The 17,882-nt window shown below is 44.8% G+C and overlaps 1 protein-coding gene across 4 annotated transcripts in view; it reads right to left on the bottom strand.

The window, feature by feature from the left end:
• Window positions 1-695: 695 nt before the first annotated feature.
• SCG5 (secretogranin V) overlaps window positions 696-17,882 on the bottom strand; it is a 55,173-nt gene continuing 37,986 nt past the window's right edge. The window contains exons 3-6 of one of the 4 annotated variants that reach the window (XM_036109138.2): window positions 16,614-16,763; window positions 12,426-12,538; window positions 5,225-5,278; window positions 696-1,260 (exon numbers count right to left, since the gene is read on the bottom strand). In XM_036109138.2, the coding sequence (XP_035965031.1) occupies window positions 1,165-1,260; window positions 5,225-5,278; window positions 12,426-12,538; window positions 16,614-16,763 (413 nt within the window). In that variant the 3' untranslated portion in view covers window positions 696-1,164. The remainder of the gene's footprint in view (window positions 1,261-5,224; window positions 5,279-12,425; window positions 12,539-16,613; window positions 16,764-17,882) is intronic. The other 3 variants (XM_036109139.2, XM_078053414.1, XM_078053415.1) reach the window with 3 other exon arrangements.

Raw genomic sequence — 17,882 nt, 5'->3', positions numbered from 1 at the left:
TGCACCTGCCGCTCCACCCTTTAAAAGCAGAGGGGATGGGGCGCCTGGGTGGCTCAGTCATTAAGCGTCTGCCTTCGGCTCAGGTCATGGTCCCAGGGTCCTGGGATCGAGCCCCGCATCGGGCTCCCTGCTCCGCGGGGAGCCTGCTTCTCCCTCTCCCACTCCCCCTGCTTGTGTTCCTGCTCTCACTGTCTCTCTCTCTGTCAAATAAATAAAATCTTAAAAAAAACAAAAAAAACAAAACAGAGGAATATTATTTTACAAAATAAATAAATAAATAAATAAAAGCAGAGGGGAGGTGACTGACCTACTCTCTGCTCACCGAGAGCTGCTTTGTGACCTGGATTGTAGGTTCTGCTGCCTGGGGACCTTGGTGGTGTCAGCCTGAGTCCCCGATGCGCCCACAGAGCCCAGTCCTACGCCTGGCATGGGGCAGAAACCCGGTATTTGCTGAATAAACACAATAACTCAAAGTCAAAGACTTCAGTCACCAGGTACTGGCTGTACGAGTTCCAGCTTTTCATGGAAGCCAGGGGTCTCGGTCCCCCCATTTCTAAAATGGAGATACGGTGCCAGCCCCCGTTTACTTCACTGTATTAGTGTTAAGATCAGATAAGATCCTATTTGTGAGTTTGTTCTAGTAAGCAAATAAATTGTTTTTATAATGATCTAAATAAAAAAGCTTCACACACCAGTGCTTGCATACACATTTATTAAGATGTAGCCAAGTGAAATGTGTCCGTTCCTCCTCTTGAGTACTGTCTTCTTTACTGATGTGTAACAACGCCCACGGGCCGGGTGAACTACATAATCAAAATCAAATGCCAGCTTTTCACAGACTTTGCCAAAACAGTGCAGCCCGAAACACCATTTTAAACTGCAAGAAATCTGAGGACATTTCATTCATAGTCTTGCTTTTTGCTGTTGTTGATATATACACTTTAATTTTAATGTTCATCGCAGATCCATATTTAAAAAGAAAAAAGTAGTAGAGAGCAGAGCTGTCAGTGTGAAGGACAATGCAGTATTAAAATACAGCTGCTTTTCATCCGTACTCGTCTAAATTAGAAACATGCTGCCATTCACAGGGGCTCTAATCACACGTGCGCATAAGCTGTACTGAGGCCTAACGGGTGGTGTGGGTTCCTACCCGGCATCTTCACTTTATTCTGGGTCCTTATCCTCATCTGAAAAATGGGGGACCGACTTCTTGGCGACCACATTGTCCAGTCTCTGTCCTTGTAGATACGGATTGACACTCTGAAAAAAATATGGTTTGGTATTATACCTGAACATCAGATACAGACATCTCACAAAAGACGTGAGTGAGAATTGCTTCTGGCCTATTGGGTTTAAAAACAAGGGGCGCCTGGGTGGCTCAGTTGTTAAGCGTCGGCCTTCGGCTCAGGTCATGATCCCAGAGTCCTGGGATCGAGTCCCACTTCGGGCTCCCTGCTCCGCAGGGAGCCTGCTTCTCCCTCTCCCACTCCCCCTGCTTGTGTTCCCACTCTCGCTGTGTCTCTCTCTGTCAAATAAATAAAATCTTTAAAAAAATAAAAAATAAAAAAATAAAAATAAAAACAAGGTAACAGTGGTACGTACCACCTACCAAATGATTACTCCAGTGCATCTTCAATACCTGGGCGTCTGACTGACAGATGTGTCTAATTGTGTCTTTCACGCAACCAAAGAGTTCTTTATCAGATGGACTATGTCTCCCGCCTGCTTTTTGGTACAAAGATTTAGAGTGAGCCAGCTAGTAAGTTCTCACTACTAACTTAGGTACCAAGCCCCATACAAAATAACATTATTATTCTATGGCCTTATTTAGTGGGAGAGAGCATAGGAAATGCATCAAATTATAAGAATGTTCTAAAGAAGACGACAGAGCAGGACCAAGCGGGAATTAGCATCTGCAGACTGGTCATAGGACATCCCGTTGCTGTACTGCTTCCATGCCAGTGTTCTACCTCAAGAGGATCCATCAGCGGCCCTAGAATTCTTCCCTCACTCAAGTTCAAAAGCTAAAGAAAAGAACTAAGCTATACACAAGGTGGCTTTATTTTTGACTCAAGACTTCGTAGTCTGAAATCTTTCATCTGTTGCTCCTCTGAATGAGTCAAGGTTTTTCCAGTCCTTCTCTAATACATATCTATTTTTTGAGGTTTGGATTTGAACTAGTAATTGGAGCTTTACAACATAGTATTTAGCAAGCAGAAAAAATTTCAAACGTTTTGGAAGCTATTTGTTTATTGAAGTCACCTTCCGGTAACTGAACAAAAATATAAGGAAGAAGCTATAGTTACAAATGATCAGCAATCCCAAGTCCCCGTGAATGAAGGGTGGCAGTTCACAGGTGGGTCTCTCTCGCCAAGGGGACACTGTCTGCCTTGGCTCTTTTGAAGGGTGAGCAGGTCATTCTCCAAAAGAAATGGACCCTAACTTTAGTATTTGTAAATGTCCTTCCACATTCTCACAGCTGAAAGCATGAATCATGAAAGGCCCTACTCATCCAGCAAAAATGCATTACAAACAAGCTGAGAATTACAAAGTGTGCGATGCCTTCATATCTGAAAAGGGACATGTCACAAAAACACAGCACTTTGCTGGGAAGGCATCCTTAAAATACTTAGAATAACAAAAATACTTTTTATATCAGAGATTGTCCACTAGAATGGCCTGGCTTACTCCAGAGTCATGTTAGAATCTCTGGGTAAGTGAAGCAAGTGTAGACTGAAAAAGTGCACTCAATACCATAAATATCTTCATTGTTTTTTAGTAATAATATTTATTCTGAAAATTCTAAGACATTAAAAAGGGTATGAGATTTTCATACTTCCCAAGTATGGGAATAAAAGGTTGATAAACCCTTTAAATAAGATAAATAGTAGATTTCAAATATTGACAAGATACATCTTAACAGTTATAGTTTGCAAAGGTGATCATTTAAAGGGAAATTGACCTTTTACTCATGAAGCAACTCAGAATTCAATTGGATTTGATCGAATACAGAAAGTTACATAAAAACCACCTAGGAGTCTGTTGTAACTCCAGGGAGGATCCGTCTTGGTAAAGGGACTTTCACAGGAGCAAGTCCTTCTGCCCAGACCCAGAAAATGACAAATATTGGAGGGCAGGGGAAGTAAATTAATGAGGAAGCAGAGGGAACAATCACTTGAACTTTTTTTGATAAGTGTTCATTAGTATTGAATCCTATACATAAGAGGAATAATAGCATGATACTTGGTTTTAATTATCCTCTGAAAAACTCAAGGCACTTATATATTTCTCTTGTCTCCTGCGTGAGAGAAACTGGCTAGGTTACAGAGAGAACATTTTTTCCATTTCATAACTGGAAGAAACATTGGGATCAGATTCCTGCTTTTGATGTCCTTTGGAAATCCACAGCAGGTACTGAGCTTCGCTGGAGACAGCCTTGGTGATTGGTGCACTTGAGGAGGTGAGTAAAGTCTTCAATTAAGTGGAAACTTCACCTGAGGCTTTCAATTAAGTGGAAGCATCACCTGAAGCAAGTTCTGTTTCCTCATCAGTCCTGAGAAGGCCAGGATTTATGGCATGACCATGAGTTTTTGTAGCTGTCTGAGAAGAGGAAGAACTTGATACCACTGGGTCAAAATGACCCTTATTTTCATAAATTCTAAGCCTTTCCTATGTGGAGGAAGTTGAGGCCAAAGTACAATCCTTTATAACATGTGTCCTAGCCAGAATTCTGAGTTTTGGTAATCACAGGTCTCACGGAAAAATGACCTGAATCCTGACCCACGGTCATTAACCAAGTCAGGGCAGAAGGAATGGTGAGCCAGGAAATAAAGACAATTAAAGCTTCATGCTAAGTTATTCATCTGGGGTCGGTCATTGGTCTTATTTGGAAATGTTCTTGTTGTGCCACGGGGAGATATTCAAGCCGTCTTACTGATAAATTGTGTATTGTGAGCTCCTGAAATAGAATTTCTTGATGTTTTCTCAAGACCACATTACACCCTTCGGACCCTTTCTGCCACCATTTGCCATCGGAAACTGTAATCGCCCCCCTAAAAAAACCCTAATGACCCTGTGAACTCTCCGGAAGAAGATCTGTTTCCAGACAACTTTGCTTCTCAATAGAAAACTGGCTACGCGTCATTTGTATCTTGTTAGGCAGCGCAGGGCTTGGAACTTTCTGTCGCGGGGGCCCGTCAATTAATGCTGCATCCAGAAAATCGACACCTCCTCGAGCACCCTGACCGGATTCGGCAGAAGCATGCAGGCCGGCCGAAACTACCAATGTCCAGATTCCCAGATGTTGCCAGGATCCAGGCACTTGCCATTCTAAATAAACAGTCAGTGGCCTTGGGTATACGGTTTGGTTTGTATAACTAACGTGGTTACTCTCTGGCAGCACTACGCTGCGGAAGAACAGGACTTGAACTTTCTCCTCCACCTGATCAGAAAAAGAAAGCAGGGGGCCAGGCACTTCTGTCCACGAGGGCACCCATGGATTATCAGAACAGACACTGATCACTGATTCAGCCTCGGGGCCATAAAATGCACTGGAAACTCAGAGCAAACTTGACATTCAGCTTTACAAGAGGCAACACCACAGCGGCTCCGTGCACGACCCCCAGACCAACGTGCCACCCCGGGCCGCCCTGAGATGGTAAATACCTAAGCCTGCCAGCAAATTCACCCGCCAGCAGACAAATATAACAGATCTAGTGGATTGTACATCAGGTTAGCTAGGCGAAGAAAAAGGTATGTAGGAGGAATGAGGTTTGGTCATCTCATCTTTTACCCCTACATTCCTTCAAAATTACTGCCTGGAGCTTGCAGTTCAGCAAGCACTTCCTTGTTCCTGTCTTGTGTTTTTATATAATTGGTGCAAATGTGTGAGCAGTTGCCCCCAGTGGCCTAGAGCCCCTCTGAGGAAAGACACCCTCATGTGCTCCCTGAATTCCCACACCCAGAGCAGGGATGCAATCCACATTTCACGAATACGGTGGAGGTGGCTGGATCACCACCAAGAGGGGCTCCGCTAAGAACCATGCGCTAAATCGTGGGCAAACCATCGCAGGAACCGACGGCATGGCCCTTGTTCCCCGGGACCCCAGTCGTGCCCTCCCAGGATGGCACGTGAGAGGCTTCGGCTATTTTCCAACAACGGAGGGTGAGTTACACTCAGAAAGCTCCAGGCGTCCCACCAACAGCCCAGCCCACCACACATTACCCTCCGCCTTCGTGTCTGTCCTCCCTTCATCTTCTCATAAAGGAGTTTCTTGTTCTAGAATGGGGAGAAAAAGAAAACAAAAATGCACAAGTATGGATCAAATTTGGTGAGCGTCTATTTTAGAAGCAATACTTGGTGTGTCCCCCTGGATATTTGCATACGCATATTTTGGAAACAAAGCTAGATGAAAGGAATGTCGTGTCAGAAAGATAGACCACAAGAGAAAAGCTGGTGGTTGTGTAGCTTTTAATAAAGTTCTCTGCAATGCCCCAAGGCACCCCAGTGTCACCAACAATCATATAAACAGGAAAATACGACATTCTAAAACACACGGGGCACTGGAAACTCGGCTCCTCACTTTGAACAGCCTTTGTTTAAAACAAAGTTTTATCTTGTTTTACTTTTGTACCCAACTCCCTTTTTATGAGCTTTACACATAAACTGTTCTCTAGAGGAGTGTCTGACTATTAATAACAATCCTCTATGTCAATAAACGAGACCTTCTGACTTCTGCGACCTTTCCTCCTGTGGCTTCGGTCAGTGTGTGCCCCCAGTCAAGACAATCGGAAAACCATTTGGTCTATAACATTTTTAATAGAGTGAACCTTTTAAAAACTGCCAAAAAACTTCTTGGCAGAAGGAAAGCTATGTTGGGGGAAAAAAAAAAACGGGCTCCGTTACCACAGTTTGTATAAGTGTTTCCACATATTGCTGTATTTCAAACACATAGTGGACTTAAATGAGCTCTAGAATATCGGACACATGCTCCGCAGATTTCTCTTCTACTGAGATTATAGACGACAGAACACTTAATCTGAAGGCAGAACGGGAGAAGGGGCATTGGGGGGACATATTTGTGTTGGCTTTTTTTTTTTTCATCAGAAGGGAAATAATGTATAAAAGAGATGATTCATCTTACTCTAAATAAAATATACTGACACTGTTTTTTTTTTTTTTTTTTTTTTAAAGAGATGACAGTTCTGTTAAGGAACAAGTTTATACAACGCTTTTATCCTCTGAACTGTTTGGATATAGAGACTTTTTTTTTTTAATGGTAGATTTGGAAACGAAAATGACAAATGCCAAGAATGAGCTTCATAATTTTCATGTTCATTAATATCTACCCCACCCGCTATTTACGATGCGTTATCTCTTGCCCGAACCTCAACTATGCAGGGAGACCGGCGCCGGGGAGTGAAGGGGCCTCCGCTGCCACAAAGGCCGGTACTGGCCGCAGCCTCGGCCCCCCGCTCACTTGGGGAACTGGTCAATCTAATATTGGAAGGGAGGAAAGGCAGACGTGCAGACCACACCCTCGAAGAATGAGCACATCGCCGTGAGGCTCATTCTTGTCGTCTGTAGTTGCCTCTCCGTGGATGTAACAATTCTTGCTGCGCAGAGAACGTCTGGGAGCTTGTGCCGACGCTGGGGAAGGGGGTTGGGAGATGGGGGGCCAGGACAGAGGCTCTTCATGTGCATCGTCAGGGTCCGCCGCCTGAGTGGGTGGGAGGGCACGGGGCCTGGAGCCTGAAGCCTGAAGGATGGGTGGGGCAGCCCCTCCGCCGCGGCAGAGCTCCACTGCGCCACCAGCAGGGTGAAGGCGGCATCGTTGTCTTTCATCTCCTTTAGAAGGTTGTGGGGCAGATGATACCAACGAACAGCCTTCATTCAAAAAGAAGTGCAAAAAGTCTAGCAAGTCTTCCTCTCAGAGATGGTCCCTGGGTTTGCCTAAGACCCAGGGTTAGGATTAGCCGGATGATGCTTTCCCACACCTGCATGAAAGGGGCTGGGGCACTCCTGACTAGCTCTGCTATTGAATGGATTTAAAGGCAAGGATTCTTAGGCACAGGGTAAGAGAAGTATACGAAAGGAACCAGAAGAAAGCAGCCCCCTCCCCTGACACCCATTCCTTGTAGATGGGGTGGGGATGGGGGAGTGGTGAGCCTGTTTTCCATGTGAGTAGCAGGTTCAAGTTCACAAAAAGGGCTTTCCACTGTGCCATCAAGATTTTGGACAACTGCCCAGATCTTGGTTTCAAATTCCATTCCTAAATGGAACCAGGGAGACTTCTCGGAGAATGTCTGATTCCAGGGCCAGGGCAGGGAAAGTACGAGGATCAATGAAGCTGGAATATCTAATTGTGCCATAAGGGAGGAACGTGCTCAGAAAGTGGTGAGTCATGTCAAAAGGACAGAGAAGCCAGCTTGGAGACTCCCACTGGCTAAATCTAGGACAGTTTAAACACCAAAATAAGTAATAATAAGAATCTACAAACCATCAAATAAACCAGTTTTTAAATACATAAATGAATAAATGGGGGAAGAGGGGAGACCCTTGCTTAGAGTAGAATGCCAGCCAATAAATGTAGAATGAGTAAGAGAGTTGAAAATCACCATTTGACAACTACCATAGTTATCATTGATTCTGGCGAGTATCATCAAAGGAGACTAAAATTGTTGGCTCAAGTTCAATGGGGACAGAACATGTATACAGTCTGAAAGTATCTCCCCACAGATTATTAATTTCAAAGGGAAAAAAAACAGTAATTTTACACTTGAGAAACCTGGCCGACATCACTTAGACCAGGTCACTACCAAATCTGGGACAAAGTGGCATCACATGTGTCCTGATGTCAACAGTAAGAGGAACATCTCAGAAAGGCATAACTCAAGGCTAATCACACGGAAACATGAGGCAAACCCCAAGTGACTCTTTAGCGGGGTTGAGGTCCTGAAAGACAAAGAAAGGCAGAGAGGGTCCTTGTTGCCCCATTTCTTTCTTGGCTCAGGCTCTGGCTGTGATCAGCTGCTTCTGGGGAAGAAAGAGACCCTACTCACCCCAAACGGGCTGATGAAAAGATATGAAAAGCACTCGGAAAAGAGAAACATTTGCTTGTCGAGAGAACTTTTCCTGAGTAGCAGTGAGCAATTACTGTGTGAAGGAGGGGGCGACCGATACCTACGGCGGCCAGCCTGTGGGTATAGCCACTCGGCGCTGGGGGCACACACACTGTCCAGAAGGCAGCCAGTCCTAGACAGGACTCGATGAGACCCCTGTACAGGACGCATTATGAGCCATGAGCCACGAAACGATAAGGAATCTGTTTTTAAAGAGCTCCTGGAGTCAGATGGTCCAGTTCAAATCCCAGCTCCGCTGATCATCAGCTCTGTGGTGTTGGGCAGGCTACCCAACACCCCCTAAGCCTGGATTTTCTCATCTGTAAAATGGGAGTGATCGGGATGGGCAGATCGAATGAGATAATTCACGTACAGTTTTTAGCACAATGTCTGGCACACAGTAGCTGCTCAATAAATACTACTATTTACTACCATATAATAAAATACAATGACTCTTCATCTTCATTCCCGTCATCTAACAGAAGGCCTGGAGGGCATGTGATGTGCATTTAACAAATGCGTCTTGATGCATTAACAAAGAGAAAGTAATGCAGGAAACAAGACAGACGCTGATATTTATAATATATGAATCACTGCTAAAGACCTAGCTGAGCTCCAGCTAATGTCAAAAACAGACAAATGTTATTAGCATATAAGGAATCATGGTGTTGTGTGCCATTCTCTTGTGCAAGACCATTACTTTGTTAACTTACAATCCGGCTGAGCTTAGGACAGGCTTGAGACCATCATTCTCTATAAACAGGGAGGAAGGCCTCTCAACCCCAGCATAGAAAAGCAAGACATACAGCAGTTCCCCTTTATCCGAGATTCTGCTTTCCACGGTTTTAAGTTACCGGTGGTCAACCACGGTCTGGAAGCAGATGATCCTTCTTCTGATATATGGTCACTTACTGTTACATCACAATGCCTACGTTATTCACCCCACTTCGTCTCATCACAAGAAGGGTAGTATAGGTGCAATAAAGATATTTTGAGAGAGAGAGACCACATTCATATAACTTTTATTACAGTGTCTTGTGATAATTGCTCTATTTTATTATTAATTACTGTTGTTAATTTCCTACTGTGCCTAATTTATAAATTCAACTTTATCATGTATGTATACGAGAAAACAGTATACATAGGGTTTGGTACTATGCAGTTTCAGGAATCACGGGGGGTCTTGGAACAAATCCCCCTTGGATAAGGAAGACTACTGTACTCAATTCACACTTCTAAGTGAGGATCAAGGAAATCGGGGCACCTAGTCGGTTAAGCATCTGCCTTTGGCTCAGGTCATGATCCCAGGGTCCTGGGATCGAGGTCTGCATCGGGCTCCTTGCTCAGCTGGGAGCCTGCTTCTCCCTCTCCCTCGGCTGCTCCCCCTGCTTGTGCCCTCTCGCTCTCTCTCTCTCTGACAAATAAATAAATTCTTAAAAAAAAAAAAAAGATCAAGAAAATCATGTTTCACTGCCAGGCGGTAATGGGAAAATAAACGAGAGAAACTTAAGTTTAAATAAACACATAATTACAAATGATAAAAAGTGTGTACACATTGTTCCTGGTCACTGATCTGTAATAGTAATCTGTCCAGGTTTTCAAGAAAAGGCAAGGAAAGTTCCCAAGAGAGAAGTTTCCATCTTTCTTGCTTCCTCAAAAGGGCTCTCTGCCCTCAGTCTCTCTCCTGCTTCCTTTTGCTCATTTCCAGCCTACCAGTTCTTCAGGGTGCCTTCAACTTCCTCGAGGACCATCGTACAGTTGGCGGTGCAAGGCCTCCATCTTGGGTATTCTTCTGCCCTTCTCTTCCCTCGTTGCCGTGGTGCTCACGGGATAGCTAGAATATGAAACTGGACAGCGCTACGTTGGGTTCACTGTGTTTTCATGCATTTCACCTCAACCACGAGGTGGTAAGCTCATGGAAGACCAGTCCCATGTCTGGAAGACAATTGTAAATCGAGCACCTAGCACAGCGCCTGGAACAAAGCAGGCTCCGTATCTTCCACTTGTTCTTTGCTGAACCTGGCCTTTGCTTTTCTTTGGCAACACTTTGCCCCTCTGTTGTGGAGTCCTTCCCAGGGCTCCTCTGTAACCTCCTACTCCTTCCTACCTTCTCTGCTCCCCTTTTTCCCTCCTTCCTCCTTCTCTTCTTCACTCCATCCTTTAAAAACTCCCCTCAGAGGAAAAGTTATGCTGTCCATTTCCCGTAAACTTGGCATAGCTCTTCTTTCCTCCTCATGCTATATTTACTCCATATACCGGTTCTAGTCAGCTCCCCAGCTGCCTTTGAAATGTCATAGGTTCTCATCACATTGGTGAGGTTCACTTGAATCCACTATATTCGTGGCCTTCATAACTGGAATTACTTCATATATTTTTTTCTTGCCCTTAGTCTGTTCCTTCTCTATTCCGTCCTTCCATATGCCACCAGAATAACCTCTTTTATAGAAGACTTTCATGAGTTCAGCCTCCTATTCCACAACCTATAGATGTTTGCCTATGTAATTCAACATGTTTAAATTCTGCTAGAGGCTTCAGAATGGCTCCATAAACCAAGTCTCCCTAACAGAACCACTTATGAAAAAGAACAGAAATAGCATTAATGCATTTTGGAGGAAGCAAAATTAAAGCTGCTGTGGTGTTTTAAGATGGGAAATGTGTCCACATCAAGCGTAGAGGGAATCAATTCAATGCAATGTTAAAGCAAGGTAATGGAAAAATGAAAGTGGTGATTCATGAGGAGAGGTATCTCTCCCTAAAACAGTCTAAAGAAAGGGAGGGATTTTAGTCCTAAGATTACGATGGCCCTAGTAATGACGGAAGCAACGTCAGCTGCCAGCAATGAACTAACTGAGCAGGGACCGATAACTCTAGAAAGGCTTAGGCAGGAATATCTGCTCATTCACTCCTGCCACAGACGTACTGACCAGCAACTTACACATGAATTAACACTTCTTAGTACTTTCCCACTTTTCTCACGGGGCTTTTGCATTTGATTGCATAGGCCCGACCACCGGAGCATAGCTATATCCCCATTCAGTCGTGATCTTCTTTGACTCATTGTCCGAGCCTGCTGGGATCTTCTTGAGTCCTGACTCTTGTCATTCAGTGCTCTCCCTTCTAACTTTGCGTCATCTTTTGAGAAGCTGATAAGTACGTGTTCTATATTTTCTATTACAAACATTTCTAAAGATGTGGAGTGGGATAGCACCAAGACATGCAGGATACCATGTGCGGTCTCTCTCCCTGTGGACATGGACTCTTTCACAAGCTCCCTTTTGGTGAGGTTCTCTTGCCGAGGCTGCATCTCTCCACCTATTCCAAGAGGAGATCATGAAAGAGCTCATCAAGTACTTTGCTGAGGTCCAAATGCACCATGGTCACTCCATTTCCCTCATCAAGCTGACAAGTAAATGAATAACACTGGCGAGTAGAAGAGTACAGTCAGATTGACAAAACTTGGTTTTAACAAACATATGCCAAATGGTGATGATTTCTCTTTCCAAGTGCCTACAATTTCTTTAATGGACAGTTAGAGATTCTTGCCTTGTACTGACATCAAGTTCACTGCTCCACATTTTGGAATTTTTCTTCTCTTTCCATAGAGCAGAATTACATATGTCTGTTTCTAAACTTCCTTTTTTTTTCTTTTTTTAAGATTTACGTATTTTAGAGAGAGAGAGAGAGAGCATGAGTGGGAGAGGCAGAGAATCTCAAGCAGACTCCACGCTGAGCGCAGAGCCTGATGCAGGGCTCAATCTTACCATCCTGAGATCACGACCTGAGCCGAAACCAAGAGTCGGACGCTCAACGGACTGAGCCACCCAGGCGCCCCTGTTTCTAAGTTTCTGACATCATTTTTCCTTGGTCCCACAGAGATCATCTCCCTCAGTCTAGAGAGATAATTTGCAAATTTTTTCAGTATCCTTTTTTACCAAAAAATAACAACAACAACAACAACAAAAAAAACAGCCCATATACTTCCTGTATGACCTTTGTGAAACCGTGGTGAGACTTTAGGATGTGTTATGACACAGGCTGTGGAGGAGACCAGAATCAAAGTCTCCAGAGACTTCAGTTGCTGAGACGGGTTTAGGTCACTGACTCTTGGGATGGGTTGGTATCTTGCATCCTAGACATGCATGTGGTTTGGTAATTACTTGAATTCCCTCTCAACCAGAGATTCCTGAAAAATCAGCTTCCAAGCAATTTTTCTTCTCTCACCCCACCCACATTGCTCATCCTTGCCGTCAGTACCTTCGGAGTATCAGAGTGTAAGATCTACTAGTCATTAAGATTGGACTTACCCACTTGCCCAAGCCTGGATAGTCATGTTCTGGATCAAAGAGGTGCTGGTGCAACTGGAATTCTCGACTGAACTCTGCTGTGTCGGGGGTGTTCTCTAGACATCCGTCATCTACTGCAAACAGCAAAAGGTTTTTGAGGAATGGCCCAGGCATCTATTGTTATTCTAAGAGTGAATTTATTCCAAAACAACCGGACATCCCAAGGTAAGCATCTGTCCACATCAGTCACTCTGGAATCTGCTCGTCCCAAGCTCTCACTCCTCCTCCCACCTGTGGCAGAGACTGGCTGGCTTCTCGCCAAACCCACTTCCCTTGCCCCCTCGGCACACTGCCTTGCCCTGCAATCAGGTGGAGTCATATGGCTGAGTTTGTGCCAGTGGAATGTGGGCACAAGTGATGTATTCCGTTTCCAGGTCTGGCCCATAGAAACCTCCGATATGATCCCCGCTCCCACCCGCCCCCCACCCCATCGGCTGCTCTGCCTGCTACATGCTGCCAACCAGGGCAACTGGGACTGTCGCAGGTCAAGAGGAAAGACGGCACTTTGGGTGGCTGAACCACCCGCCCCTGCCACACCCTCACCCACCTCTGGCAGGACCTCAGGTGAGCGAGAAATAACCTTCTATTGTGTTACCACTATCATTTTTATCTGTTATAAGAGCAAATCGTTCCTTAACTAGTATACGTCCATTCCACATGACTCATGGTGTTTTCTCTTGGGTGAGCTCCGTAGAAACAATTTCAGCTTCTTGGAAAAGGCCCCTTATATAAGAATGACAACATCACAAGACAGTATTGAGCTGTGTTATCGTGGTGATGGCGGCAGCTTGGAGTCAGACGAACCAGCGCTCAGCGTTCCCATCCTAGCTCATAAGTGACAGATGGTCTTAATTCCTTGGGAAGATTAACTCTGTCTCTCTAAACCCATCCATCCACCTACGAGAGGGGCAGAATCAAGGACTTACCTGACTGGGTAGCTGTGAGAAAGAGATGATCACACACAGAACACCTCGCACATAATAGGTTCACTCTGCTTTAGTTCCTTTCCCAGCATCTCTCTTTAAATGACAATTGATACTCTGACAGCTCTTTGAAATAAGCACGTCTTTTAGTCAAACCCAAGAATGGTTATCCCACTTGGCTGCTGCTTTGACCTAAGCCCTATCATTACAGGACGTGAGGCTCTGAAATTAAGTCCCTTTTTTCTGTTTCTAATGTGCTTTTAGACAATAGCTTCAAAGGGTGGGCGGCAGAGGAGGGGGTGTGAATTTTGCATGGGGCTGGGCGGGGGGGTGGGGGTGGGGGGAAGGAAAGAGAGTCCTTTTGCAAAGGGATAATGAGGCATCAAAGTCAATGCTAAAAGGAGTCCACGAGAACCAGCCAGACAGTCCGGTCTCTTGAGCCTGCTCTGAAGCCTTCCAGCAGCCGGAAGCATCCAGTGTCTTCACAGCAGGAAGCTCGTGTGGCGTCATTAGGTTTGACCAAACCCCTAACGTGGCTCCCCACTTTTCACGGAACTGCTTATCTAACTTCTTCATCTACAGCAATTACCACGTAAGAAAGAGACAGCCAATCCAGAGAGTACAGGCAGTCGGCATAGGGCAGCTTAACAACCTGTTCATAATTGTTTCTCCAGGACTTCCGAGTGGGCCCGGACTGCGATGTAGAGATACAGCCCTGCTCTGGGAATGGCAGTATCTCAGGGCCTGAAAACGTGCCCTGGGATTCGCATCCTATACCTGAGGATGCACTCTCTGTGTTCCGCTGCTCTATCCAGGGTGCGGGGACCATGATTCAGATGAGAGCATGGCAGGGGAGGGGGAAGCCAAGGTTTTATTCTTGGATTGCTCAACTGTGTGGTGTCATGATTCTCACTGAGGCATATCTCAAGCAATCTCTAAACAAATAATGTCTAAATTTTGCCAGCGATTTCCTTTCTAGAGTGAAAATAATGGTAGAACATAGAGTGAGAAACATGTTTGCTTGGTGGCCGGATAGCAAAGAAAAATGGCAGCCAATGTGTGATGAGAAAGAGTCTGAGAGTTGTCATCTGACCCAGCTGTATCAGCCCACCTGGACTGCCCCGTCTCAGAACTCCCGTGTGCATAAAACTAGTGCTTGATTACACAGATCTGGACTCTTTCCTTTCCTAGGACAGCCTAGAACTGCATTTATGTTTTTGAAGGCACTGACTATGTCTTCATTTTACCGATGAAGAAACTGAGGTGCAGGGAAGTAGACTGACATACTATAGTTAGGACTAGACCTCAGATCTCTTGGCTCAAACTCTGTCCAATCTCCTACAACAGTGGTTCTCAAACTTCAGTATGTGCCAGAATCACATGGAAGGCAGGTTCTGGGGCCTACCCCAGGAGTTTCTGACTCAGTGGGTCTAGGGGAGAGCCTGAAAATTTGCATTTCCTGCAGGTTTCCAGGTGATGCTGATGCTGCCAGAAACCTGGGACCAACCCGGGACCACACTTTAAGAACTACTGTACCATATTATATCTAATCAGTTTAACCAAATCCCCATGGAGACTGTTGCTCTTCAAATTCTGGACTGGTCTTTCCTCCTACCCATCCAAAACCCTACAAGCACGTAAAATGTGGCTGCAGTGATTGGCTCTGCACACTGATTCAGGTTTTCCAGCAGCCAGCCCAGTATTTCTCCATCGGCTAGGTTACATCCAACTACTCTGGGTGCTCCAGAGGCTCTGTGCCCCATAGAGAACAGACACCTACCCTAAATCAAAGGAGGAGTATCTTTCAGGGAAAGAGTATCTTTCAGCCTGCATTGTGTTTAAGAAAATCTGAGGGGCTGGAGCTCCTGGGTGGCTCAGTCATTAAGCGTCTGCCTTCGGCTCAGGTCATGATCCCAGGGTCCTGGGATCGAGCCCCGCATCGGGCTCCCTGCTCAGAGGGAAGCCTGCTTCTCCCTCTCCCACTCCCCCTGCTTGTGTTCCTGCTCTCACTCTCTCTTTCTCTCTGTCAAATAAATAAATAAATAAAATCTTTAAAAAAAAAGAAAGAAAAGAAAATCTGAGGGGCCAATACTGTCACAATTTTCAGAGCAAGACACTATGTCATGGTGGTTGAGCACACTGTCCTGAATCAGGTAGACCTGGGTTTGAGTCTTGGCTCTGCTACTTGCTAAGTAGATAAGCTTGGACAAGCTATGCCCTAAGCTTCAGTTTCCATACATGCAAAGTAGGGGTAATAAATACCAACTATTGTTATTGTAGGCTTGGGGAAAAAGACTGTTCTGGTGCTAGGAGTTAACACAAGCCCAACGAGAGTGATGCGTTATTTACTAGCAGCAAAAACTAATGCTAATCAGGATGCCATTTAATGAATCTTTTACTTTGTGCAAGGCGTTGCGCTGAGCGCTTAACGTGGATAATTTCATTTAATTCCCACAACAACTCCCATTTTGCCAATGAGGAAACTGAGGTGCTAATTGGTTAATTAGCTTGTGCAAGGTCACATATCTTGACCTTGGTTTTGAATTCAGGTAGTCTGAGTTTAGAGCCACTACTCTTAACTACCAAGGTTAGCTGCTCAAGGCCCACCATAAGGGGAGTCCACTCACCATTCATTCTCTTTGGCATCAGGGAGTAGGAAAATGGAAGGGAGATATGAGAAGCAAAGAAAAGTTGCAAGCTTCTCCCTTAACCAACTTCTTATCTTCCTGGACCCACTGTCTCTCATGCCACCTCCTGACCCCAAGGAAGTATCTCAGGATTGATGCTGTTTGTGACATGGGTAAAATGTCAATTGTCAGAGGAAGTAAGGAAAAACGGTGGACATGGATAATCCACAAACTAGTAAGTTCCAAAGACACTAAAAGTGGGCAGCAACTGTATCACAGAAACGGCAAAAAGAAGAAAATCTTTCTCCATTTTTATTAAAAGAGTAGCAAGTGCAGAAAAAAAGCATCAATTCCTAAAGAGGGAGAGAGACTGAAGGTAAAGCTTTGGCAAGGGAGTCTTACGTGGGTGTATCTGAGCGCCAGAACACACCAAGGGTTCTATAATAAATTTCCCTTTCCAATCTACCTACAAAACATGGGGGGGGGTCATTAGGATAAAAATACTATTTCTCAGAATATTTGTAGCAGATGTTAGAATTTTTAATTTCCTCCCAAAGACTCTACCATCCATGAGAAGAACCCAAGGGCATGCCCATTACCTGTTTTTCCAGCCGGACAGGGATTTGGAGGGTCCGGGTAGCCCTGATCTTCACTAAAGTCCTTAGGAATGTTGTCACCAGTCAACTCTGCCACAATGTTTGGGATGTTGCCAAAAGGACCCAAGTGCTGAAGACCTTCATGGGCTCCACCTGCCAGGGAATCAGAATAGTTCACTTCAGTGCAATTCAATTCATTTCAACTAATATGTACTCAGGCAAAGCACTGTGATCTATACTGTGGAAAGAGAATAAGAAATCGAATAGTTCCCGCCCTTTAGGGCTTAAAATTTTAGTTGTGGAAATAGACACATGCCTCCACATGTACCATTTCCACACAAGGCATTAGATATGAGACCTAATAGAAATGTTAATACAGCATCATGGGAGCACAGTGAAGAGAGAGTTTCATTTGGCTGATAGGATGGGGAGGGCTTCCCGGACGAGCTGGAACTTGAGTGGCACTTGGGGGCAGGGTAGAGGAAGAGATAGGGAGGCAACTGCTGCCAGGCATGGGAACAGGCTGAAAGACAACACATTTCCAGAAAAAGAAAGCAAAGAGGCGCCTGGATGGCTCAGTCGTTAAGCGTCTGCCTTCAGCTCAGGTCATGGTCCCAGGGTCCTGGGATCAAGCCCCGCATTGAGCCCCGCATCGAGCCCCACATCGAGCCCGGCATCGGGCTTCCTGCTCAGCGGAGAGCCTGCTTCTCCCTCTGCCCCTCCCCCTGCTTGTGCTCTCTCTCTCTCTCTCTCTGTGTGTCAGATAAATAAATAAAATCTTTAAAAAAAGAAAGAAAGAAAAAAGTCACTGTCCTCCGCCACTCTAGAACAACCACTTAAAACTTGGTATATTTTCTTCAATCCTTTCTCTTCTGCATATCTCTTTATACTTAAGTGTTTATTCATGTTTATTTAATATTAAAGCACAAGCATCTGCCCATGTGGCTGTGTGGTCTCTCCTCACATAATTACAAATGGCTATGTTGTTTTTCTATCCAGTGGCTGTACCACAACATATTAATCATTCCCCTATTGTGGGACATTTAGTGTTTCCCAATTTACTCTTAGGAATTTAATTTTTTCCATATTTTGGATTAATATTTCTCAGGATAGATTCCCAGAAGTCAAATTACTAGGTCAAAGGCCATAAATATTTTTATGGGTCTTTATATTATATTGCCACGCTGTTTTCCAACCTGGAAAAGGAGGCACCAATTTATAAAATAAGGTCAACAAAATACGAGAATACCGTTTTTATAATATCTCTACCAG

The sequence above is a fragment of the Halichoerus grypus genome, chromosome 8, assembly GCF_964656455.1.
Source record: "Halichoerus grypus chromosome 8, mHalGry1.hap1.1, whole genome shotgun sequence".
NCBI lineage: Eukaryota > Metazoa > Chordata > Mammalia > Carnivora > Phocidae > Halichoerus > Halichoerus grypus.
This window is presented reverse-complemented; position numbering and strand designations above follow the sequence as displayed.